We start from the raw sequence: 27,049 nt of genomic DNA on the forward strand, positions 1-27,049 counted from the left end.
GCCCACGAACCACAAAAAAAAAAAAAAAAAAAAAGAATCCACCTGCCAATTCAGGGAATACGGGTTCAAGCCCTGGTCCAGGAAGATCCCACGTGCCGTGGAGCAACGAAACCCGCGAGCCACAAGTACTGAGCCTGCGCTCTAGAGCCCTAGAGCCCATGCTCCGCAACAAGAGAAGCCACTGCAATGAGAAGCCTGCGCACCGCAACGAAGAGTAGCCCCTGCTCGCCGCAACTAGAGAAAGCCCGCGTGCAGCAACGAAGACCCAATGCGGCCAAAAATAAAAATATATAAATATATTTATATTAAAAACATCATTTACATTTTTCACGTTGTTCAAAAGTTTCTAACTTCTACTTTCCAGAGAATGTGGGCTCCCTGGAGATTTGTGGGGTCCTGTGTGTTCCCAGAATGTGAGATATGAAAGAGGTGTACCAAGAAGATCAAGATCTCCCAAATGCTGCCATCTGGAGACAACTGTTCTTAATGGTGTTTCTGGCCCACTTTTCCTGCACCCATGTTGCTGGTGTTCAGGTGGGGGGTCACCAAGGAAGCACAGAGACTTTTTCCATCTTCGAGCTTCACACAAGGGTGGGGCAGGCAGCCCTGGTGGCTGGAGCGGCTTGCAATGTCACTGAGGGTCCCCCGTGCTCTGCCAACCTCAGCTCATGACGCTTGTCCTCATGTTTGCAAGAAGGCTGCCCCTGCAGCCATCACGTCATCACCTCACTGTTACAGGAGGAAGCCAGCAGGAACGACAGAGCCTCTGTTCCCCTTTTAAATGTCTGGTTTGACCTCATTGGCCAGGTTGGCACACGGCCACCTCTGGCTGCAAGGCAGCAAATCAGGGTATCAGGGTCTGCCAGAGAAAAAGAAGAGGAATTCAGCCACTGTGGACACCACCCCAGGGTGTCCCTTTACGTAAAGGGTCAGAAAACTGACTGTAGCAAGTGCTGGCGAGGATGCGGGGTGGCGGGGAGGGAAGGTGGCACCTCCCTGGAGAAGAGCTGCGGGTTTCCAATCAGTAACTTGTCATTAAATTCCACACAAGCCGGCCACCCCCCGCTAGACATTCACCCCAAAGCACGCATCATCAGTGAGGGCAATGTCACCCCAAGGGGATGAGAACCCAAGTACTTAGAGTGATTTATTCACAGTTGCCTACACCAGGAAACCACCCAGGTGCCCTTCAGTCAACACGGGGGTGGATCGTGGCCCAGCCACGGGGAGGAGGGAAGTGCATCCAGTGAGAGAGGCCCCAGACCAAGGCCACTGGCCGCAGGACCCCCTGAGGGACATGCTGGAGGGGGCAGGTTGCAGACAGGGTGGGGTGGGGAGCCTCTAAGGGGCAGCACGAGGGAGGCATCTGGGGGACGGGGGCGTCCTGTCCGATGGCAGCGCTGCAGGCACAGCTGTTTGCACTTGTGACTTTGACCGTGAGCAACACCCAGACGCACAGGGAGACCAAGTGCTGGGCTGGCAGCTCCCAGGGATAAGCCCCAGCTCCCGCGCACACACATGCACACGGATACGCACACACATCCGCACACACTGGCACACACGCACACACGTGTCAACGAAAAGAAAGCAGCTCAAGTCTGGAAGGCGAACCGGCCGCGGTCACGCTTCTCTCCCTGGACGATGTGCATCCTTTCATCTGTGGTGGCGCGCTCTCGGTTTTCAGAAAAGATCCCCACCCTGTGTAATCAAGTAGTAAAGGAACGCTTTCCTTTTGTTTAGAAAACGAGGAGTGGGGAGGGAGGAGGAGGGCAGAGGAAGGGAGAGGAGCCCCGGGCAGCAGCCTCAGGTCCCTCTGCCGCTGCTTTTCTCAGCCACGCCATCACCCCCGTCAGGACGGCCCTGTGCATCCCTGGCTCTGGCGTCCTGCTGCATCGTGTCTTTTTCTAGGCCAGTCCTGGAATCCCTCCACCCTGCTGAGCATTCGGACCCGATTCTCTCCAGCACTGGGTCCACCACTTGCTGCTTTTACTGTGTTGTGATTTTGCAGTTTTAACTGAAGACTCGGCCCTTCCCTGCCTCTGCTGGCCTCTGACTCCTGCTGCCCTGTCCCTCGTCACTGGAGTGTTCATCTCTTGACCCCGCGAGCTCAAACTCACGTTAATTTCCTTGGAAGTTCAAAAGCAGTTGCCTTAAACTTTCCTTTGGTTTGTCTTTCCTTCTGTGCGTGCGTGTGCATGTGCGTGTGTGTGTGTGATTAACCAATACTTTAATAGCTGAGGAACTTTCGAGCAAGCAGAAGGAAACTCGTATTTTGTTCAATGTCCTATTTCTCAGTCCTATAAATCTATTAAACAATAGTTTTAGAGGTATTTAAACACAATATCAAACACTTAAACACCAAATTAAATACTGAACAATTTTTCCAAATATTTAGAAATCGGTCACAAAGGTATTTAATCGAATTCTCCTAAGCCACTGATTGAAATCACATCTCTAACAAAGTTTTCTCCGATTCTTTTACTACTTAAGGAGCGAACAAAACTCACAAATCACAGCAATAACAAGATGCGCAGCAAATGGTTTACAGATGCCGGTGCCATGGGTTTCACCGTCTCTTCGTTATCTGGGTCAGAGAGAGACAGAGAGAAGAGGAGAGGGAGGGAGAGAAGAGGGAGACAGGGATTGGGGGACGCATCAGGGCTTGGTCTGCAGGCTCAGCCCCGGCTGTGGGAGCTGCTGCGGCCAGAGCTGGACGGGAAGGACGGGCAGAGAGGAGGGTGTGGAGGGCGAGGTGAGGCCAGGCCGGGCCCCACGAGGATGGACTAGCCCCTCTCACGTGTTTCTCTCTACCTCCAGCCTGGACAGTGCGGACAGCCGGCTTGAGAAGCTGGCACTCTTTGTCATACAGGTTAGAGGCACACCTGGCCCGAGGGAGGCTGAGCGGATCCCGGGAGGCGGCGTGGCCAGTGGGGACACTACCCCCAACAAGGCGACTGCGACACGCGTGACCCCAGATCGACCCTCCGAGTTGAAATATTGGTGCGGCTGTTGCTTCCCTTCTGGTCTCCAGATCTCGTGCAGAACTGTCTCTGCTGATGCCCTCAACTGCGAACACGCAGCAGAGGGGCTTCTAAGAAAAGGGGCCCGGCTAGCCGCCCCCCGCCCATCATCTCGGCCCCCCGCGCGCCTCCATGCCTTGCTTACAGCTGCCCTTTGAGCCAAATTCCCAAAGGAAGACCGGCACAAACTCACCTCCCACCCAACACGACGCCCCCATCGCCACTGTCCCCTCCCCCAGGAGAGGGGACCGGACCTCCCGTCACTTCTGGGCAGGCTGCCCGGTCCTGCAGACCATGGGAATAAGGCCGGCCATTCCCGTCACATCCTACGAGCAAGGGACGAGCAAGGAGGAGAAAACAAAAGCGGGCGGTGGGTAAACACGCAGGCACGTTTGCATCAGAAGCAGGACGAGGCGCGGCTGTCACAGCCCTCACTCCTGGTGGCAGCCGCAGCGCTGGTACCGACAACGACCCTCCTCCATGACCCCGTCCATGCTCCCTGGGCCCCCGAGCAGCTGCTGGGGGTTTGTGGCCTGGTGGGTGACCCAAACCTTTGCTTGTGCCGGGTCTGAGCCTCAGCCGTCGGGCCCGAGGGCATCGCTGTGGCTGTCCACCGGCTTAGAGGACGAAGAGGACCTGGTTCTCTGGCTCCTCACCCTGGACAGTCGGGCCCTGCCACCCCTGCTTTGGGCCTGAAGAGTCCCAAGTGGCCAGGCCACAGCCTCCACCGACGGCCCCAGGAAGCCTCACTGCGTCCCCGCGAGGAAGCTCTCTTCCCCTTGGGACTGAGCCCTCTAGAACTGAGAGTCACAGAACAGGAAGCACAGATTCTGCGGGGCATCAGGAGAGGTAATAGGGAGAGGGGCCACCCCCTTCGCACCCCTTGATTCCAGATCCAGCAATCCTGGGGCGAGAGCACCACTGTTGCGGAGCCCAGACCGTGTCCCGGGAGACGTCGCCCCCGCCCTGACCCGCGCGGGGTTGCCACCTAGCCGGCACAGTAACTGAGTCTTCAAAAGGCCGTCAAGCACATCTCGTAGACTGCCCAAAGCATACAACGCTGACACCAGATGGGGCTGAGGATGTGGAATGACAGGAGCTCTCGTTCACGCCAGTGGGAATTCAGAATGGTGCAGCCACTTTGGAAGACGGTTTGATTACTTCTTACAAAACTAAGCATCCGCTTACCATACGCTCCAGGAGCACACTCCTTGGTACCTACCCAAAGGAGCTGAAAACTCACGGCCACACAAAAGCCTGCACACGGATGTTTACAGCAGCTGTATTCATAGTTGCCGAAACTTGGAAGCAACCAAGATGTCCTTCAGCAGGTGACGGATAAATAAACGGTGTCCCGCGCAGACAATGGAGTATGATTCAGCACTAACTGGAATCAGCTATCAAACCATGAAAAGACACAGAGGAACCTGAAATGCATTTAACTAAGTGAAAGAAGCCAATCAGAAAAGGCCGCATGATGCCACCCCTATGACACTCTGGAGAAGGCAGAACTATGGAGACAGTAAGAGGATCGGCAGCTGCCAGGGGGCAAAGGGGCAGGGGGATGGGTAGGCAGAGCACAGGGGATTTTTAGGGCAGTGAAAGCACCCTGTATGCTATTCAACATGCATGTCCTATATGCATTCTGTTACACTCACACCTCGGTGTGCGCTTGAGTGATCGTGGGCGCTACTGTACTTTAACTGCACGGTCTGCATGTCCACCGCTAGGGTATAGGAACGTGACTGGTATTAGGATGTTGTTATGTTCTCCGACCTCGCTGAACTCACTGGCTTTTGTGTAGGTTCTGTAGGAGTTTCTCCCCTGGACATCGTGCTGTCTAGGGAGAAAGTAGACAGTTCCACTTCTCGGCTTCCCACCTGCATGCTCTTCTTTCTCTTGCCCTGTCACGCCGAGCAGACCCTCCAGTACAAGGCTGAACAGAAGTGGCGACAGTGGGTATCTTTCCTTTTTCCTCATCGAGAGGGAAAACATTCCGTCTTTTGCCATTTAAGTATGATGTGAAGTGTGGTGGTAATTTCATGCACGCCCTTTATCACGTTGAGGAACTTGCCCTCCATGCTTGGTTTGCTGAATTTTTATTGGGAACGGATGTTAGATTTGCCAGCCACTTTTTTTTTTTTTGCATTTTTGAGGTAATCATATGGGTTTTCACTTTGCTCTATGAATATAGTAATTTACATTGGTTGATTTTCAAATGTAAACAAAACTTGCATCCCTGGAATAAACACCACTTGGTTATGATGAGTTATTCTTTTTAAGAAATCTTGTTGGATTCAATTTGCTAAGCTTTTGTTAAGAATGTCTGCCTATCTGTTCATGTCCAATATTGCTTTGTAGTTTTATTTTCCTGTAATGTCTCTATTCTCTATCTGGTTTTGCTATCCAGCCCTGCTGGTTTCACCGAATCCATATATTTGTACAACGGTGTCATGTCCGACGCTTGCCCGCCTTCCTTGAGGCTCACATGGATGCTGTGCTTGGCTCTCTGGCCGTTAGTCCGGAGCCACTAAACTGACTTTGCCACCCACTGGGGGTTTCCCCCTGCACGATGGCCTGTCCACAGAGCAGCTCCTCCTGTTCTCGAAAGCCAGCCCTTCGCATCGGTCCATGATGCTGTTTACTTATTCATTTATTTATTTTTTTGCATGTTTAGTTCTTAGCTCAGGGGAGCCCAGGTGGGGCCTTTCTCCTGCCCTGACCTGCTCCGCCAGGCTCTGCCTGACTCTTCAACTAGGATCCTCAGCTAAGGAGGGCTACCCCTGGAGGGCTACACCAGAACCACTTGGAGCCACGTTTAGAGTTTGAAAAAAACATGTTTTATATTTTCTTCACATTTTATTTATAAAATAAGTCCCACTAAAGCCAGATCATTCTCACATTTCATGTCTAAATAAAAGAGGGCTCAAAAACTGTTATCTGCAAGGAATCCGCCCAAATCAAGAAACACAAAAAACAATGTAGGTGCCAATGGTCTTTATTTCCAATAAGCGAAAAACCAAGTCGTATATAATCTTGATTTTATTTTCTTTTTTAAACATTGTAAATTTCACCATACTCCGTGATTTTGCTGCTCAAAGTGGGGTCAACTGATCAGCTGCACACACGTCAGCTGGGGGCTCCTTAGAAAGGTGGCATTCCGGGTCCCACCTAGGCCTGCTGAATTAGAATCTACTTTTAAACAAGATCCTCAGGGCGAGCCTGTGCACATTACGGTCTGTGTTGATGTCATGTTTAGAATCTTCTCAAAGATTTTATCGATATCATCCTATATATCTAGTAGTTGCATAATTTTCTTTTTAAATGTAGGTATTTTGATGATCTGAAACTAATTTTTATGTTAGGTGTGAGAAAAAGTGCTCTTTTTTCCCCCCCACACCTGATACCTTTTATTGAGTAAGTGGTCCATCATTCTCCTACTGGGGACATATTAAGTCGACAAAAAGAAAAGCAAATATATATATATATTTTTTTTTTCCTTAAAAAAATTTTTTTTTGGCTGTGCCACGTGGCATGTGGGATCTTCGTTCCCCTACCAGGGATTGAACCTGCACCCCCTGCAGCGGATGCACGGAGTCTCAACCACTGGACCTCCAGGGAAGTGCAGGATGATCTTACATTGTTCAAAGGAAAGATACTGCAGAAGAAATGAATAGCTCAGATGTCTGAGCTCTGACAGAATGAGCGATTCAGAGCCTGATGGAAGAAAACTGTGCCTAAATCACAGGCCTTTCTTTAAACCACGTGGTTCCTATACAGAAAACAACCACTGGTTGAGATGGGGGTAAGGGTGAGAGGTGGGTACAGTAATTATTTTGAGCCCACAAAAATAATTCTTCTAAAGACCACCTATTCTATGATACCATTTATAGGACGTACCCAGGTTGGCAAACCCACGGGGACAGAAAGAAGGTTAGTGGGTAGGGAGTGCTAATGGGTATGGGATTCTTTGGGGTGATGAAAATGTTCGAAAACTGGTTGTGGTGATGGCATGTGAACACACTACCACTGAAGAGCGCACTTTAAAAGGATGAACCCACATGGCACGTGCATTCCAGCTCATCAGTGGCCAGTGTCTGTCCAGTGCATTGATTACACGAGCCCTGCCGGTTCTAGGAGGAACCGCGCACCACGTGTATTGATTTACCTGCCTGAGTTTTCACCTACGTACAGCCTGCCTCGTCACACCTGTATTTGGGGCCGCTGTCTCACCTGTCTACTGTTCGGGCTTACTGTAGGCCTCGTGTCCCGAGAAGGGGGGGACCGCAGGGCACCCCGTGGATACGTGGACTCGAGGTGAAGCGTTACCTGGAGAGGCGCCTCTTGCATGCGCCCTGATACCCGGCCAGGCCCCGGGCGGCCCCGCGGACACTCGACCCAGGTGTCTGACCCTCGGACACTGGACTCGGGCGTTTGGCCCCGTGGACATTGGGATCCGGGCGGCCCGGCCCTGCGGACACTCGACCCGGGTGGTCTGGCCCCTCAGGCACTGGACTTGGACGGCCTGGCCCCACGCGCCGCTGCCTCGCCGCCCGAAACCCGCGCCCTCGACCTGCGCGCGCAGCTCGGGACGGGGCGCCGCGGCGGGGGCGGGGCGGTTGGTTGGTGTGGCCGGGCCGCGGGGCGGGGCCGCGGGGCGGGGCCGCGGGGTGGGGCGGGGCGGTGCCGGGGAGGGGCTGCCGTTGCGGGCGGGCGGCGCAGGCGCGCTGCGGCCGGCGGTTTCCGCGCTGCCGCACGCCCGACCCGGCGGTTTCCGCGCCCCTGCACGCCCGACCTGGCCCAGCCGGCCCGCCCGCGCGACCCACGCCGTTGGCGCCGGCATGTCGGGCCCCGAGCAGCCGGAGACGCCGCAGGCGGGCGGGCCGGCGGGCCCCGAGGGCGCGGACGCGGCCGTCGGCGAGGCGGGGCTGAGTTTCACGACCACCGACCTGAGCCTTGTGGAGATGACCGAGGTCGAGTACACGCAGCTGCAGCACATCCTCTACTCGCACATGGAGGCGGCGGCGGCCGACGGCGAGCTCGAGACGCGCCTCAACTCGGCCTTCCTGGCGGCGGCGGCGCCGGGCGCGGCGTCGGGGGACTTCGCTGCGGCCGGGGGCGCGGCGGCGGGGGGCGTGCCGCCCGTGTACCCGGTGCTGTGCCCGCCTGCGCTGGCCGATGGCGGCTTTGCGGGCGCCAACCAGTGCCTGGGCCACATCGACTTCCAGGAGCTGCGCATGATGCTGCTGAGCGAGGCGGGCGCGCCCCCCGCCGCCGAGAAGACGCCGGGCGCCGACGGCCCGGGCGCCGGCGCACCCCGGCCCAAGGCGGCCGACGGCGCCGGCAAGGAGAACGTGGAGGGTGCGCCCGAGGCGCGGGCCAAGTCGGCGGTGCGCGTCCGCCTGGAGGACCGCTTCAACAGCATAGCAGCCGAGTCCTCGCCAGCCCCGCGCGGCGCGGATCCCCCCGAGCCCGGCATGGCGCTCAACAAGTGGGTGCATCCCCCAGGGAGCGGGCCCGGCTGGGTCAGGGTGTAGACCAGGATCCTCTGCAGGGAGGCACTAGCCTGGGTCCGGGTGTAGACCAGGGTCGTGTGCAGAGAAGCACCAGCCTCGGTCTGGATGTAGACCAGGGTTTTCTGCAGAGGCCAGCGGCCTCACTGCAGCTTGCATCTTACCAGGGAGCAGACCTCAGTGGGTCTGGAGGCTGAGCTGAAAGTTTGTGTGCTCTGTGCAGGCACAGCAAGCAGATATCAAGTACAGAGCCTGCAGCATTACCTTTGCGGCGTGCGCTCTGCGTGTGCATGTGGAAGAGAGATGAGTTGAGATAAGTGCACACATGTTCCTGAGGAACAAAGGTTTTGTCCCCAAATCACCCACCTAAATGTCAGGAGAGACCTCTGCTTCCCTTTCTGTTGACTCAGGTTGAGGCTGACCTCATCTTGCACAGATGCATTCCCTGGGAGGAAAGACGTCATGTTGTGAGGCTTTGAGTGTAAAATGCAGCTTCATCCTTCAGCCAGACTGCCAGCCCATAAGTGATCTCGCAGCAACAACTATCGGGGAGGAGTAGCCTGTCTGCTAGGGCGTCTCCTCAGCTTTCTCTCTGTCCCCACCCTGTAGTTTTCCCCATTTTGCCCATAGTCGTCAGATTTTGGAGGATGGCCCAAAAAACAGAGATTGGTGTCAGAAGTGTGATGGGAAGGGAGGTGTAACTAAAAGATGACACACAGCCACACCTTCCAATGTGAGGAAGAAAGTTTGAACTTGTCCCCTACAACACTAGCTGATAATTGTTTTGTAGAGATTTCCGTGATGGGGGGCATTCATGGTAACAGCTTCGAGTTCCTATCTAGAAAATCAAGTGTTAGCCATTAGAGTGTGATAGTTAGTGATTGTGGTGTTTCAGGAAACTTAACCTGCCACATACTCTTCATGTGTTTCTGGGTTTCTTTTGTCTTGGCAGTTTGGTATCTCTTATTCGCCATCCATCCGAATTAATGAACGTTCCTCTTCATCAGCAACAGAACAAATGTACAACATTAGTGAAAAATAAAACAGCTGCTGCCACGACTGCTCTGCAATTTACATACCCGCTGTTGACTGCAAAGAGTTGCTCTACTAGTGGAAATTCGAATCTTTCACAAACACAGGTAGAGAAAGTGATGTGCGAAGCTTTGCTCTTTTGTATGAAACGGATAAATTGTATTTTAGTTAGGTCCCAAGGATTTTTTTTTTCTTTGCTTGAGCTCGATAACTTTTCAAAATCGAGAGTATTTATGTGGTTCGGGGATATTTAAAAATCCTTCGTGCACCTAAAGTTCTTCAAGTTCATGTGAATAGCTTTCACGTTACTTCTGTTAAAGTGCATTTTATTTGTGCGTAGAGAGGAGATTGTCACCTGTTGATAACGTTCCTGTTGCTTCATTTTTTTCCAGAGTTCTAGTAACTCATGTTCTGTACTTGAAGCTACCAAGCATCAGGATATTGGATTGCCGAGAGCATTTTCTTTCTGTTATCAGCAAGAAATTGAATCCACTAAACAGACTTTGGGTAGTAGAAACAAAGCTTTGCCTGAGCAGGTTTGGATTAAATTAGGAGGTAAGCGATAAAACAGAAGCCGGCAGGTGCTTTCTCCTCCTGCCTGATGTCTTTGCCCCCTCCTTTTTTTTTGGCCACGGGTGGGGGAGGGGAGAGAGGTGGTTTATAAACAAATGAACGGATCTCGGAAGCCTGCTTGCATCTTAGGAATCCTTCCGTGCCTCCGCCCAGTCACCTCACTTTGAACATCCTTGCGAATTTGGAACATCACGTTTATACTTGGCCTGGAAACGTTGACTTTAGGGGCTGCTTTTTCTTAACAGTAACCTCCTTAAACAGAAAAATGATAGACTTAGGTACATCTTCGTTACCTTCAAGTTACCGACAGCGCTTGTAGGGTTTTTTTTTTTTTCTCTTATTTCATACTTCATGAGTGAGGCAGGAGTCTGAAATCCGCTCAGAGCTTTAGGGGCCGATCTGCAGATGGGCAAAGGATTGAGTTGGGAGCAAGAGGCCATAAGGTGATACAGAAAGTTTTAGGAAGGAAGAAACTTCTGAAGGCAAACTTTGCTTACCCCTGACGTTAACCCTCAATCCGTTTTTCCTGGAAAACATTCTTTTTCGAGTTATCCAACAATAACACGGCTTACACTCAGCTTTTCAAGAGCTGATAAAGACAGGGTAGGGATGGAGCTCTCCTCCCTTCCCCCACGCCAGTGATTAATTTTCCATTGTTCTTATGACATTGCTCGTGAAGGTATCTGTTAGCATTTGTAAGGTATAAAGATTAATATTAAAATAGTCCCTGTACTGACCACTCAGCTGAAGAACCAAAATATTACCAACACTTGTGAATTCCTCTCTATGTCTTTTGAAAAGTTATCACCATTCTGAAATGTGTGTTAAGTGATTCTTTCACTGTAGAGGGTTTGGCTTTGTACGGTACCTCGGGACTGCACATCACCGCAGGTGCTTATTAGACGCCTGCTGTGCTTTGATAGGAATTCGACGTATTTCTGTAGCACAGGTCAAAGCTATGCTGTGCTTACTCCTTTTGTGGGGGGATCTCACCTGTAAGGTGAGGGCAGGTTTAACCCTAAAGCATTTAGGGTTTGTCCTCTTCTGAGCAGTGCAGTTAGAACATCAGACGTCATATTAGAATAAGTGCATATCAAGAAAATCTTTTGGAGAAAACATTTCTAGGTTTGTTTCTTTTTTCCCATTCTGAATATCAGAAAAATCAAACAACTTCTTGGTTTTTTTATTCATAGATGACAGTTAAAATGCCTGTTGATTTAAAAGGGGGACTTTTGACTGTATTGCTGTATAAGCTGTATTGATTACATAATACCTGGGGTGTTTTGTTTTGTTTTTGCGGTACGCGGGCCTCTCACTGTTGTGGCCTCTCCTGTTGCGGAGCACAGGCTCCGGACGCGCAGGCCCAGCGGCCATGGCTCACGGGCCCAGCCGCTCCGCGGCATGTGGGATCTTCCCGGACCGGGGCACGAACCTGTGTCCCCTGCATCGGCAGGCGGACTCTCAACCACTGCACCACCAGGGAAGCCCTCTGGGGTGTTTTAATTTAGTTTATGTTCAGTTTTATAGTTTGAAACCTGGAGCCTTGTGCCGGCTGTTTCTATGGAATTTTGGAGTGCTTCCTGTTTGGTTCTCTGTGCTCCTTACCCATTCATGTTTATATCTTGGATCGAAAATACCAAAAAATATATTCAGCATTCACGAGGGTAAGGTTAGAAGAACAAACAAATTAAAATACCACTTTTTCCTTCTTTTGCAAAGAAGAAGCGCTATGTAAACAAGCAATAAATAAGAGGAGTCGGAGTAGGATACATCAGTTGGACACAAACCTAGAACGAAGAACCCTTGGAGAGCTCCAGAATGTGGGTGAAGGCTCCACAGCAGCGCAGGGTGCTTGGCCGTCGGTGGAGTCGCCCCAGGCCGCCCTCGGGGAGCAGAGGCAGAGCGGGCCCCCGCGGGGCAGGTCCCAGCGCAGGGAGAGGCACAACCGCATGGAAAGAGATAGAAGGTAATGCGTGCTGTCGGTGGTATACAGTTGTCCTCGACGCCAAGCTGACGACAGTCAGTGCTGGTAACAGGCACCTGTTTGTAGAAAACAAGGGTGTAGCCATTTCTGTGTTCAAGGGAGGGAAAGCTGGCAAGCGTCAATGGTCACCTTGCTTTGCTAGGTGGATGGGGGTACCCAAGACCACCCCCAGGTTTGATGATTCATTAGGAGGACTCATGGCTTTGATTTATTTTGGACAAAGAACCCAGCAAAGTCAGCAGAGGCGCATGGGGAGAGGTCTAGGGGCCCCAGACGCCAGCTCCCCAGAACACCTCTCAGTGGAGCCACTCAAGATGCCTGTCACCCCCTAGCACGGGTGACATGTTCCCGGACAGCAAAGCTCCTTAGAGACTCGGGGCCCTGGATCCTACTGGGGGCTGGTCGTGAGGGGCATTCCCTACCTGGCACGCGGCCAAATCCCAGATGCCCAGAAGGAAAGCTGGTGTTTAGCATAAGCCAGTGACCAGTGGTGGTGGGAACCCCCCCGAAATCTAAGTTCCCAGGTGCTGGCCGGGGCCACCTTCCTGGGAGGGAGTCTGCCTGCACGCTGGGTTACTCAGTTTTGCTTGGTTCTTTTAAGGATATTGAAGAAGGAGGAAGTTACAGCTTATGTAAGTTGTTTTATCCGTGGATTTTATTTGTGCTGTTCTGTGTAGAAGCAAAAGGTGGTTAATTTTTCTGTTATAGCTGGGTACGGGATGATTCCCTAACATATAGTTAATTAACTTAGTCATTTATTGAGTACTTTGTACTAGTTTCTGTTTTAGGCTAAGGAAATAGAGCACTGAGCAAGACAGATATTCATCTCTGAACCTACAGTGTTGAGCAGTGGAAATTTATTTATTTAAAGGGATATATTAAAGCTAGGCAGCTAGATCCCTTTCCTAAGGGTGTGTCCGCACATACACACCAAGTAATGGGCATCACTGAACTCACCGTGAATCATAACGGGCATTGTTTATATTTATTTAATAAACATTTCCTGAGCACCTACCATCTGAAAAAAAGCCTTATACGTACTACGTGTTGACGGTAAAAATTTTAATTCTTACTCTGCCATTTCCTAGTTTAACAACTTCCTACGCATTCTTTACCTCTCCACCTGAGTCTCTCGTCTATAAAATAGGAATATTGCCTACTGCGTAGATGGGACACAAGAATTAAGCAAGCTGAAATGTAGTGTCTGTCCCAGTACCTGCAGTTACAGAGCATCTAGTGAATTCCTGCTGTTGTTACCTTACAAAGTTGCTCTAAAGTTCTGAGCGTACAGGTGGGGAAATAGAAAAAAGGGCCGTATTATCTGAACGTAATACGTAAAAGTTAAAGATGGTCTAAGACTCCAGTTGTGATGTAAATCATCCCTAAGAAGACCGGGTTTGGGGATATTAACAGGCTGGTAGTCTGTGGTCCTTTATGAACCGGGGCCCCTTGGAGAATCAAAGCTGTGAATCCTAGCTTCTGTGACTTCCTTGGCACCTGGAGGGCAGGTGAGTGAAAGAATGTCCTGCCCAGAAGAAACACACACACAATTTTGCTTCCAGTTTCAGGGGGTTTGGGTCCATCCTTGGTCCAGAGACTTGGACCTGGTCCTTACTCCTGGCCCAGGAGAAGTAAACAGGAAGCTTTCCAGGGAGCGCAACTGGGCTTAGTGGGCCGCTGAGGGGGGGCTGGCCGCCGTAGGGGGGGGCTGGCCGCCGTGGAGGGGGGGCTGGCCGCTGTGGAGGGGGGGCTGGCTGCCGTAGAGGGGAGCCCCGAGGTGAGGGCCTGCCCTTCCTACGCTCCCAGTGGCCAGGCCGCAAGCTGGTTCCTCAAGACACACAGACACCTGCTTTCTTCCTTTGTTCTGCTTCAGCTTCTCTATGTGATTCCTTTGGCTTTTGACTGTAGGCGCAGAATCCGCATTTGCTGTGATGAGTTGAATCTTTTAGTCCCGTTCTGCAACGCCGAGACCGATAAGGCCACGACTCTGCAGTGGACCACAGCGTTCCTGAAATATATTCAGGAAACACATGGAGATTCTCTTAAAAAGGTTAGTATCTAGGCCAGGAGATTTTCACAGTCCTGTAAATGTATCAGTGTTGTTATGTATCCTTTTTCCTCTAAGATGTCCCAAACTGTCCTTTGTTTCCTGGAACCAAATGTCAGATGCTGAGTCCAGTGTGAATAATGCCCAGCTCATCACTTATCCAGGTACTAACCACAGGCTGGATTTGTGGTCAGCTAGCAGTTAGGCACCTGCTCTGTGCAGTGGATTGTTTGGGGGCTTAAAGGGGTTTCAGAGACCTGCCTGTAGGATATGATTTTTTTCCCCCCTCAGAAGATATTGTGAAAGGGAGAAAGCCCAAATAGGAAAAAAAAGAGGCAATTAAATGTCAAATAAATAATCTGGATTTCAAACGTGTTCAGAAGGCAGAGAAGAGAAACACTGCGGCCTGGGGGATCGGGGAGGACTCGGGGGCTCAAGCATCTCAGTTCCTTAGGACAGCCAGCTCGACCTTGACCCTGTCTGTCTGGGCCGAGGAGCCGTTGATTCCCTGCAAGCCAGCTGGGCTCCCGGTGGGAGCGGATGCTGGGTGTGAGTGAGGGTCCCACCTGCCCCCTCCTTGGGAGTTCAGATGAGAGAACATTCCCTGCATTGGCTTCTGTGCTCTGCCTTGGGGGGACCTTGGGTCCAGGTGCCGGCCTCAGCACTCTGGGGATCGGGGTGCATGGGATGAGGCCTTAGTGAGGAGCGTCCGGGTTTTGCTGCTGGTCCCGGCTGTCGTGTAGTCGCTGCCGTTGACGGCAGCACGAATCTGTTTAGAGAACCGAGCTGAGGTTGGCGCTGTAAACGTGGAACCTTTTGCAAAAGAGCCTTCCGTATCTAGATCCTGGGGGAGCAGCCGGCCGAGCGCCCCAGGCCGCCTGGAGTGAGGCCCTTCGGGCTCAGTGCTAAGAGTTTGTCTTCTCCGCTTCCCTTTTCTGTGCCCACGTGCATTTCCATCTTGTGTGTTTCGTAATTTCAGTCAAGTTCCTTCTTCTCCTTGTATATTTCGTTGCCGTTGAAAGCGATCCCTGTGTCCAGTTTGTACTGATGGGTCATGTATGGTTCTTTATAGTGTGGTTACTCTTTTATTTTATTTTATTTTATTTTTTTTATTAGTTTCTGCTTAATGACAAAGTGAATCAGTCATACATATACATCTGTTCCCACATCCCTTCCCTCATGCATCTCCCTCCCTCCCACCCTCCCCATGTGGTTACTCTTTAACATTATTTTTTAGCGATAGACTTGGTTTATTGTCATAAAATAAAGCTTTTATATTTAAAAAAATGATTTAATGGTTGGCTGTGTGTATCTAATAGTGGTAAATTATTATTTATATGATTCATTCAAATATGATGAAGGTGTTTACAACAATTAAAAAACTTAACTGTTACTGTCTATACTCAAAGATTAAATAGGTTAAAAACTTCCGGACATTAATTTTTATGTGTATTAGGCTTCCTGAATATTTCTGAAATTTAGTTACATTGAATTTGTAGATTGTTTCTGGGTCGGATTACAAGACCCATCAAGAAACAGGCTGAAGTGACGTCAGTAGCAATTTGGGGGGGAATTAGAATGTAGGTAGCTTAAACCCTTGTGTCCTTTCTGTTTCCTTAGTGACTTTCCCCCTCTTACTTGCATGAACATTTTGAAAGATATGATACACAAAAGTCTTCAGTGATTTTCCTAAATTATTTCAGTACACATCTCATCCCACAGGTCTGTTCCGACTCTAACCAGGCTTCTGTCCCAGACACTGGGGGCACCTTGAATAAGACAGAGACCCCGTGGGCTGGAGGGAAGCGGCTAACAGGCCGAGGGTGAATGGACCGCTTCCATCCGGTGTGGGGTCTGGTTGACATGCTGCAAAGATGGCTCTCCCTGCTGCGCAGCAGGGAGACTGGACTCCAGGAGGAGAGGTTGGGGGTGGGCAGGAGTGGAGACATCAGACCTGGTCAGAGGCCGCAGCCGCTCTGCTGAGACTGGCCAGGGCCCGCGGTGCTGGACGTAGGGCTGCTGGGCAGAGGAATTGGGGACCACGGTGGGGCATCTGGCTGGAGCAGCTGGGCGGGTGGTGCTGTTTCCTGAGATGGGAAGACGTGTGGAGCAGCAGGATGGGGTGGGGCAGAATCCACATTCTGTGTCCGCCGGGCTAGGTTTTCAGTGCCCAGGAGGTGGCAGGTGGAGAAGTTGAGAAGGTAAACGAGTCTGCTAGCAGGTGGTTCCCTTTGTTTTGTTTTTCTAATGAGCATAGAGTTCACTGAACACCTGCCCTCCCCACACCTAGTCTGAGCCGTCAACATTTACCATGTTTAACACACACGTGCACGCGCACAGCACAATTTCAAAGACAATGACAGATGTCATGACCCTTCACCTCTAAATATTTACGCCTGAGTCTCCCACGTAACGCCAGTGCCGTTTTCACGCCTCATAAGGTCGATAGTCATTCTCTTATACCATCTACTACCCAGTCCATATTCCCATGTCCCCCAGATGTTCTAAAGGAGACTTTTATGGCTGCGTTTTTTTCCAAACCAGCACCCAGCCATGCTTCTGTGTTGCATTCAGTGACGTTTTTCTGTCTCTAAGCTATAGCAGTCCTCCCTACCCCACAGTTTCTATTACAGCACTGAGATTTTGAAGAGATCGGGCCAGACAGGTGCCTGTAGAACCCTGGATTTAGATGATTCGTTGTATTTATTTATGGTAATTAAAATTTTTTATATAATTTTAAACTTGCAGGAAAATTCCAAGATGAGTGCTCAGAGCTCCTTGTGTGCCCACCCAGATTTACCCAGAACCCCCAGTTGTTCACATTTTGCCCCATTTGTTCTGTCTCTCGCAGCCTAAACCATTTGACGGTAAACTGTGGGCACCATGCCCCTTGATACCCAGACACTTCAGTCTGTGATAAAGACAGTTAAAGAATATTACATTATCTTACATAACCAGAATGCAATGGCCAAAATCAGGACACTTAACATTGGCGTAATACTCTTATCTAATTCAGATTTTGCCTCTTGTCCCAATAACATCCTCTACACCATTTTCCCCCGTCCAGCCCCACTCCAGGATCACTGGTGACACAGTTGTTGTGAGGTGACATTTTGGGGCCATGACCTTGAACCCTAGCCAGGCTCCGGGGCTGTGGGGCAGTCTCTCACTCTGTGCTCCCCTCTCCTCTGTCCTGTCACCATCACAGTCATTGGGCAGGAAGGTGGCACTGCCCCCCTGCTTTGTCTTCCCTCCTCCACCTGAAGTTGGGCTGGGGGCCGCCCTGCACCCACTTGTCCTTGCGCAGCAGCCCCAGTTATCAGGTGCAGCTGTACTGTTACTTCTCCCTTTCCTGTGCAGTAGGAACTCTGTCCTCTTTATTTTAAATTTATTTTATCGAAGTCTAGTTGATTTACAATGTTGTGTTAATTTCTGCTGTAGAGCCAAGTGACTCAGTTGTACATATATATATATAGACACACGTATATATATATACATACATTCTTTTTCATATTCTTTTCCGTTATGGTTTATCACAGGATACTGAATATAGTTCCCTGTGCTATACAGGGAACTGTAACCCTATATAGGGTTAGGACCTTGCTTATCCATCCTATATATAATAGTTTGCATCTGCTAACCCCAAGCTCCCACTCCATCAATCCCCCACCCCCACCCCCTTGGCAACCACCAGTCTGTTCTCTATGTCTGTGAGTCTGTTTCTGTTTTGTAGATAAGAGTGTTCTTTGTAAGAACAGCATTTTATCTATTTCTCACATTTATTTATCGCATTCTGATCAGTGAAGATGGCAGTTTTTAGAAACTTGTTGAGACTTCCATTGTGACCTCTTATGTGGTCAATTTTTTAAAATTCTGTGTTTATTTGGAAAGGACGTGCATTCTCTGTTCGGCGAATTCTGTTTGTTTATTAGGTTGAGGTTACGAATTGTGGTTCAGGCCTTTCCTGTCCTCTCTTGTCTGTCAGACCTGTTGTTCTCAGAGCCCCCGTGGCATCTCCCACCGTGACTGGCCTTGTCCCATCTCTGTGGGGCTCTCAGCGTGGCTGAGTGTCGGGGGCACACCCTCCCACCTGGGCCCCGAGGTTTGTCACCCCTCTTGGTTTCATTAACCCTTTTCCTTTAATTCTCTCATCTCTCTGTACAGATGACACCAGTTTTCCTCCTCTTCCTAACTTCCTGGTATAATTTCTTGACATGTAATTGGAACAATCTTTCTTTTTCCTACTAAAAATAGTTTTTATCACTGACCTTCTCCTATTTACAAATTTAATGTGAATATCCGACTTTGACCAGACGTCATCTCAAGGTGTCTGATGAGTTGTAAAAATCCCTTAAAACTCAGCTATTTCACTTAAGTTTCATTGAAATAGACGCTAATTGAGAAAGCAGAGTAACAGTTAGTAGCTTACCTTTGACGCAGTCAAGGGCGGGAGGTGTCCACTTGTCTCCCTCTTTCACGGTCACCCCAAGTTCCCATGAACTGAGTCCCAGGGACCTCGTGAGAGTCTAGATTGAGCTACACCTTAACCCCACTGCTGGCAGAACTACTCAAAATAAAGACAGGTGCCCAGGGCTATCCTCCTCATTTTATGACGATTGTTTAGAAAAATCTCTTGAAGTACTTTCTTACATCTGAGAGATGATTATTTTCTTCCTTCTGATTTCTATTTAGGTATTCTCAAAGGTAAATTCTACCTTCTCAAATATAGGCAAATATTTTATAGTTGGGCTTTGGGTGTCAGAATATAGAAACCAATATATCAAACCATGGTTCATCTTACATTGCATTAAGACCCGTTGAAAATCTTTTAAATTTTGGGAAGGAAATTAGAATGTATTTATGTGCAAGTATAGCTTCTGAGCATAGACAGTTGTTGCAAATGGCAGATGGCCTTGGTTGGGATGCCACTTAGCGTGTGGACAGGTGGAGTGCTCCAGCCGTTCCAGATGACTCAGAAGTCAGCGCAGTGGCAGCAGAGAGAGCGCTTATACTTCCCTTCCTGGACACAAATTAAATATAAACCTATTATAGTCCAGCAACAAAGAGACAGCACAATTCAAAAATGGGCAAAGGACTTGAATAGACATTTCTCCACAGAAGATAAGCACATGGCCAATAAGCACATGAAAAGATGCTCAACATCACTAATGATCAGGGAAATGCAAATCAAAAGCACTTTAATGGATGTGAGATGGCAGTTCACACCCATTCGCTGTGGCTATTACAAAACAAAATAACAAGTGTTGGTGAGGATGTGGAGAAATTGCAGCCCTCGGGATTGCTGGTGGGAATGTAAAATGGTGCAGCTGATGGTTCCTCAAAAAGTGAAACACAGAATTACCATATGATCCAAAAGAATAGGAATTACCCAGAAGAATAGAAAGCAGGGACTGAAACAGATATTTGTATACCAGTGTTCGTAGCCGCATTATTCACAGTCACCAAAAGGTGGAAACAATCCAAGTGGTGGAAACAGTCCAATCAGCAGATGAATGGATAAGCAGAATGTCTGTACAGCCAGTGGATTACTATTCAGCCATGAAAAGGAATGAAGTTCTGACACGTGCCTCACAATATGGATGGACCTCCAGAACAGGATGCTGACCGGGAAAAGGCAGACACCAAAAGACAAATACTGTATGATTCCACTTACATGAAGTACCTAGAGTCATCAGATTCATAAAGTCAAAAAGTAGAATGGGGCTTCCCTGGTGGCGCAGTGGTTGAGAGTCCGCCTGCCGATGCAGGGGACACGGGTTCGTGCCCCGGACCGGGAAGATCCCACATGCCGCAGAGCGGCTGGGCCCGTGAGCCATGGCAGCTGAGCCTGCGCGTCTGGAGCCTGTGCTCCACAACGGGAGAGGCCACAACAGTGAGAGGCCCACGTACCGCAAAAAAAAAAAAAAAGTAGAATGACGGGTGCCAGAGACTGGGGGAGGTGGATGGATGGAGGGTACATGTTTAACAGGGACAGAGTTTCAGTTTGGGGAAATGAGAAAGTGCTGCAAATAGATAACGGTGATGTTTACACAACATTGTGAATGTACTTAAGCCACTGAATTGTACACTTACAAATGGTAAAAAATGGCAAATTTTATGTTATATATATTTTACCACAATAAAAACATAAATTTAGACTTAATTGTGTAAGAATGCTATGCTTTAAAAAAAAAACTTACAGAAATGTATACATGCACAAAAACGGAGAGACTAGAATAATGAACTCCCGTGTCCAATAACTCAGCTTCAGGCATAACTTTGTTTCACCTATACATCCCCATCCTCCCACCATCACTGAATTATTTTAAAGCATTTCCAGATGTCATATCATTTTCATTCACAAATGTATCTCTAAAAAGAAAAGGGCTGTTTAAAAGCACAACCACGTTGTCATCATCTTCCTTAATCTCCATCCCTGTCCAGATTTCTCTGATTGGCTCACAACTGTCTTTTTACTGTTGACTTACTTAAATCAGTATCCAAACACTGCATTTGGTTCATAGCTCTTAAATACCTTTTAATCTGTTATGGCTCCCCTTTCCTATTTTCCTTGCTGTTTGTTTATTGATGAGGCTGAATGTTACTGAACCAAATTTGGGTCCACTTGCCTGTGCGCAGTAAAGCCAATTTGCTGACACCAGTTGCAGTGAAAAAAAGTTCAGCGTTTATTGCAGGTGCCAAACAAGGAGTCTGGGCAGCTAATGCTCAAAAGATCTGAACTTTCTTGTTTGGCACCCACAATAAAAGCTGCACTTTCTTTCACTGCAACCCAGTGTCAGTAGATTGGCCTTACTGTCCGCGGGTGAGTGGACCCAAATTCAGTTCAGTAACAATTTTTGGTGACCCAAATGGGGTTTCCAGCCCATCTGGGGTGCCAAAAATTGTTACCAAGCTGAACTTGGGTCCTCTTGCCCACGCACAGTATTACATGTCATGATTAGTTATACTCTGGGACAACTTCAGCAGAGAATTTTTTTCCATATAATGTTTTCTGTGTAATTTAATATACTACATAATCTTCATTAGTTTAATATTTCTCTCTGAGATGCCTCAGGAGCCCTTTGGAAAACTCAAAGTCAGCTAGAGAAGGAAACTTAAAACCTGTTGTCAAAAGCAGCTCAATATTCCAGGAAAATTTTGCTCTCTTAACAGAGAGAGAAAACCACTTCCAGTCTTGCACCAGCTTGCTTTTAATAGCAAAGTTCATTTAGTTAATTAAATTCACTCTAATATGAGCCAATCTTGACCCCATGCAAAACTCTTTCCTTAAGGTTCCTTTTCTACAAACCTTTCATCACTTTCTGTACCTATATTAGTTTGTCCATTATTTTTTCCCTATCCAGGAACAACCAGCTCTGGGACAAAATTATTCTCCCTTTTTTCCCTTAACAAAGATATTTCCGTTCTTTATACCTTCTCTCACTGACAATGTATATCCTACTTTCTTTACACACTGAAATGGTTCCCTTATTACTTTTAGTAGTTTAATTACACATGTATTACAATTTTTAACCCTTAGAAACTTTAATCTCCACTGAAAACCAAGAAGCAAGTAATTGGACTTTTCTTTATATCAGCAATGTTTTGACTGGCAAACTGATGAACACACCTCTAAAAGCATACGTTTTCCTATAGCACAGCTTTTCTCTTTAATGTGTTGCAAGACGTGTGTCTAATAAACCCAAACATCTTTAGTTGTTTTTCTCTCTCATGAGAAGACAGGCAGTGAACTTAGACTTGTCTAGTGATCGGTGTTAATGCTCAGGAGGTCTGAGCTCCTTGTTTGGCACCTGCAGTAAACGCTGCATTTTCCTTCACCACAGCCTGGTGTCAGTAGATTGTCTTTACTGTGTGTGGGCGAGTGGACCCGATTTGGTTTAGTGACAGTTTTGGTGACTGAGATGGATCCTGTTCAGCAGCTGCCTGAGCACCTTTGTCTCAGGGGCAGCCCCAAGACCTTGCCACCAACCAGCCATCCTTGGCCCACAGCACTTTTGATTTTTGTGGTAAAAGAAACAAGGCACTCGCACTGGCAGGTTGAGATGTCTTTGGTAAGTAATGGAACTCACGTGTGGTGACACCAGAGTATTCTTCCCTATCACATTGACTTCTATAGCAGAATATTGCTTGGGATTTTCCCTTTTGGACTAAGGCTTGGTCATTTGGCTTTTTTTTTTTTAATAAGTTTATTTATTTTTGGCTGCATTGGGTCTTCATTGCTGCATGTGGCTTTCTCTAATTGCGGCGAGCGGGGGCTGCTCTTTGTTGTGGTGCGCGAGCTTCTCATTGCAGTGCCTTCTCGTTGCGGAGCTCGGGCTCTAGGCACGTGGGCTTCAGTAGTTGTGGCATGTGGGCTCAGTAGTTGTGGCTCGAGGGCTCGAGAGCGCAGGCTCAGTAGTTGTGGCACATGGGCTTAGCTGCTCCGCAGCCTGTGGGATCTTCCCAGACCAGGGCTCGAACCCGTGTCCCTTGTATTGGCAGGCGGATTCTTAACCATTGCACCACCAGGGAAGCCTGGTGATTTGGCTTTGTCTCTGATGGGGCATTGGTTGGGAATATCCCTTTTTGGGACTGGGGAACTCTGACCCTGAGAGACTGTTTTCCATTGCGTTGGTTTGTTGGTTTGCTTGATATTTGACAACAGTGGCCATGAATAATTAAGAAATGAGTGATCAGAGCTCTGTTCCGTCTTGTAGTCTAGGGTGTATTTTACCAAACTGGTAAATGTTCAGCTATGCTCCTATAAAAAGAAAAATGTTTTTTCTAACACCACATGACCACAACTTTCTTCAGACTCTGGAGAAAATTGGTTAAGATGAAACTCTTTTGAAATTCCAAACCGGGTTCTTTTTTGCATATGCAGTTGGAGAAAGCTGGCTTAAATATTTTCTCAGAATTCTGACCCTCAGAGAACAAAAGTATTACTAGGAGAAAGCTTGAAGCCATAACTCTTATCATGTCCTTGAAATACAAACACAACCCACATTGCCTGAGACTTCATTTCAGCCTGGGTTAATAAGTAGAAAGAACTTCAAATCAAAAGGCAAAAAGGGGAAAGAGCCTTTTTAAACTCAAGTAGGTAAATTTAACTTGTTCCAACTGTTACAAAGTTTTACATTTGCTGGGTGAGTTGCCATGACAGGTGAGGTCATGATTTCCTATCTTTTCATTTGCATTTTGTTTGCTATTAAAACAGGAACCCTCATTTGGGAACCTGAGGGAATTGTTGGACTTCACTCTTTGTTTTTGTCCCGCAGGAATTAGATTTTGTTCTTCGTGTGTGTGTGTGTGTGCATATGTGTGTGTGTGCATATGTGTGTGTGTGTGCATTTGTCTTGTGTGTAAGTGTGCTGGTATGGCAAACTCAAGCTTATTTCCTGAATGCAGCCCCTTGGGGTGCATTCTCCAGAACTGGACCACTTTCAGTCACAAACAAATAAAACATAAAAAAGATGATTTTCCTTTGTAACATGGCCTGGCCGTAGTACTCCACAGATTCAGGAAAACAGTGGCCTGTTAATGGATCCTTAAATTATGTTACTATTGTGCAGTTAGGGCTGTTCTGCAATAGAGAGGGAAAATGGGATAAAATTTATAAACTGATAAGTTTTGTATTGAAATATAAGCTATGAGATCTCTGGATGGATGGATGGATGTCTTTAGATAATATTGTCATAAGTAATAAAATAGAGACAAATGGGATAAAAGCTTTCAGGTGGACTCTTTAGGAATAATCGTGTATTAGTTTTTCCAGATTTTTGGTAACTTGAAACTTTAGTTTTGCTAAATTAAGTTATATGATGGAAATTCATTAAAGGTCTAAGTCATTTTTCATTAAGATAAAATACTGGAACATTGATTGGTAGAGAAGTCTAAGTTTACCTTCTCTTGTCTTCTTATGAGAGAGAAACTAAACTAAAGATGTTTGGGCTTATTAGATACATGTCTTGTACCACATTAAAGAGAAAAAATGTACTGTAGGAAAATGTATGCTTCTAGAGGTTATAGAATGTGTTCATAAGTTTGCCAATCAAAACATGCTGATATAAAGAACAGTTCAATTACTTTATTCTTGGTTTTCAATAGAGATTAAAGTTTTTAAGGATTAAAAATTATAATACATATGTACTTAAGTTACTAAAAGTAATAAGGGAAGAACTTCAGTGTGTAAAGGAAGTGGGATAGGTGTTTCCCCAGCGGTCCAGTGGTTAAGACTCCGTACTTCCACTGCAGGGGGCAAGGGTTTGATCCCTGGTCAGGGAACTAAGATCCCGCATGTCGTGTGGTGTAGCCAAAAAAGAATGGAAATATCTTTGTTAAGGGAAAAAAGGGAGAATAATTTTGTCCCAGAGCTGGTTGTTTCTGGATAGGGAAAAAATAAGGGACAAACTAATATGGATACAAAAAGTGATGGGAGGTTTGTGGAAAAGGAAGCTTAAGGAAAGAGTTTTGCATGGGGTCAAGATTGGCTCATATTAGATTGAATTTAATTAACTAAATGAACTTTGCTATTAAAAGTAAGCTGGTGCAAGACTGGATGTGGTTTTCTCTCTCTGTTAAGAAAGCAAAGTTTTCCTGGAATATTGAGCTGCTTTTGACAACAGGTTTTAAGTTTCCTTCTCTAGCTGACTTTGAGTTTTCCAAAGGGCTCCTGAGGCATCTCAGAGAGAAATATTAAACTAATGAAGATTATGTAGTATATTAAATTACACAAAAAACATTATATGGAAAAAAATTCTCTGCTGAAGTTGTCCCAGAGTATAACTAATCATGACATGTAATGCTGCACGTGGGCAAGCAGACCCAAGCTGGGTTCAGTAACATGAATACTGCGTCCTGCAGGACATCCCACCTTCTGCATCTTGCAGACCCGTGTCTTTCGTTTCCTGGAGGCCGATGAGCTTCGGGTTGTCTGCTTGCACCTGCCTTCTCTTTTTGTGAGCTTGAGACTGACTCAGCCATTAAAATTGAGGCCTTTTACAAAGTGTTTAGAGGCATAGTGTCATGAACTTGACCCGCGGCCAGCAGGGTGCTGGGGAGTTAGCTCTTGGTCTGGCCCCGTTGCCACGCCTAGCACTGAGCACTCAGTGGGGTGGGGGCGGGGGACAGCAAATGCCCATGGCGGGAGGGGTGTGTCATGGTACAGAGTGTCTGTGTGGGGTGGTGGAAAGTTCTGGAAATGGATGGTGGTGATGGTTGCACAGGAGTGTGAACATACTTAATGCCACTGAATTGCAAACTTACAAATGGTTAAAATGGTAAAGTTTATGTCTGTGTTACCACAATGAAAATAACAAAAAAATATGGCTGCTTTTTAAAAAAATATCAGAAGGGTTTACAGTATGGTCAGGCATTTTGAAAATCTATTGGAAAACTAAATAAAAATACATGTAAAGGTAACTATTTGAGACAAATGTTTGAATCCCCATTTTTATCATCTGTATCCCCTTACAGGATGTGACACGTTTGTGAGTGACACCTTAACTATATATTTTGAAGTAGTTTAGCTCTTAATTTCAACCATTTGTGTTTTTGAAGATAGCAGTTTTCAAGTCTGTGCATATTGTACGTTAATGGTCATTTCTCAACTTTAGGAATTTGAGAGTGTATTTTGCGGAAAAACTGGCAGAAGGCTAAAGTTGACCAGACCAGACTCCTTGCTGACGTGTCCCACACAGGAGAGTCAGAGTAGCCCAGCTATGGAGATCAAGTGACTGGATGTGAACACTGATGCCTGGGAAGTAATCGGCTGTTCCTTCATGACCCATAAACATATCCTAGGACCCTGGAACTCAGCTCTGATAGTCTAACTCTAAAGGGACATGATTCAGCTGATGGGACTCCAGTGGGGACTTTGAAAGCACATTTTGTAAAAATATTTATCTAAAACAAAATGCTTACTGATTAATGTCCTCTTAGACCATTTGGGGATGAAGACATCTTGACAATTAGTAAGTAATTTTTCAATTACCTGTCTGATTCCATCATGTTTTCTTAACATGATAACTTGAAAAATTAACATCCTTTGTAATTTCTTTAGTCTTAGAAGGTACATTGCTTTTTACTTATTTTATTTACATTTTAAATATGCCCCCTTAGCAACTAGAACAAGTTAAATTGTTCTTAGCTATAAGTAGTTTGGACATTTTATTTCATTTGCTTATCGCTTCCCCTTGTAAAGATTTCTAGCTGCATAGAACTGTATTGCAAAATGCAGTCCTATTTTAAACCTTTTTCCTAGAAAATTTCCAGACATCTCCTTTAAAGGTACTTTTGTCCATAAGTGAAATATTGTCACGGTAGATTGCTTCAACGCCCTCATTTTCATATTGAGAGTCATTACTTTCTGTGTAATAAACCGTAGTGTTTGGAACTGAGTTTTTCAAATGAGTGGCTTTATTTATTACAATAGATAATACCAATAGACTTTAGTGCGGTACAGTCACTTTCAATAAATACTGTCAATGGGAGATAGTTAAACGTTTGTACACAAAGGAGGCAGGTAAATCAGACGAGACCTTTGTATGGAAGGGGTACTGTATATTAAATTCTTTATTTTTTTTTGTAATACTGTGGCCAGTCATTAATCTGAAGATTTCATGTATCATTTTATTGAAATGATATCTTAGCCTTTACACAAATGCCATGTAAACAAGTTGCTGAATATTCTTTTCTCTCGTGAAATTGTACAGAACTTTCTGTATGGACACCCTAGACCCCTCTGAAATGTTGGGTTGACGATTTTATTACATAGGCCTGTGTCTGAGGTATGATGTTACAGCCGAATGGACCACTGTAAATACACGTAGAGACAGAACACTTTGACAGCAGCTCGATGAAGGATGCTCTCGGGGACCAA

The 27,049-nt window shown here is 47.3% G+C and overlaps 1 protein-coding gene across 2 annotated transcripts; it reads left to right on the top strand.

The window, feature by feature from the left end:
• Positions 1 to 7,861: 7,861 nt before the first annotated feature.
• TCFL5 (transcription factor like 5) lies at positions 7,862 to 26,994 on the top strand (the record flags this gene model as incomplete). Of its 2 annotated transcripts, none has more annotated exons than XM_082644953.1 (6): positions 7,862 to 8,511; positions 9,486 to 9,672; positions 9,958 to 10,120; positions 11,858 to 12,104; positions 14,031 to 14,172; positions 25,785 to 26,994. In XM_082644953.1, the coding sequence occupies 6 exons, from the start codon at positions 7,862 to 7,864 to the stop codon at positions 25,902 to 25,904; spliced, it is 1,509 nt and encodes a 502-aa protein (XP_082501079.1). In that variant the 3' UTR covers positions 25,905 to 26,994. The 2 variants fall into 2 exon arrangements, with proteins under 2 accessions (XP_082501079.1, XP_082501080.1); XM_082644954.1 differs by having other exon boundaries at positions 11,861 to 12,104.
• Between the last annotated feature and the right edge of the window lie 55 nt (positions 26,995 to 27,049).

Source organism: Mesoplodon mirus (assembly GCF_964341445.2).
Source record: "Mesoplodon mirus genome assembly, chromosome: 15".
NCBI classification, from domain to species: Eukaryota; Metazoa; Chordata; class Mammalia; order Artiodactyla; family Ziphiidae; genus Mesoplodon; species Mesoplodon mirus.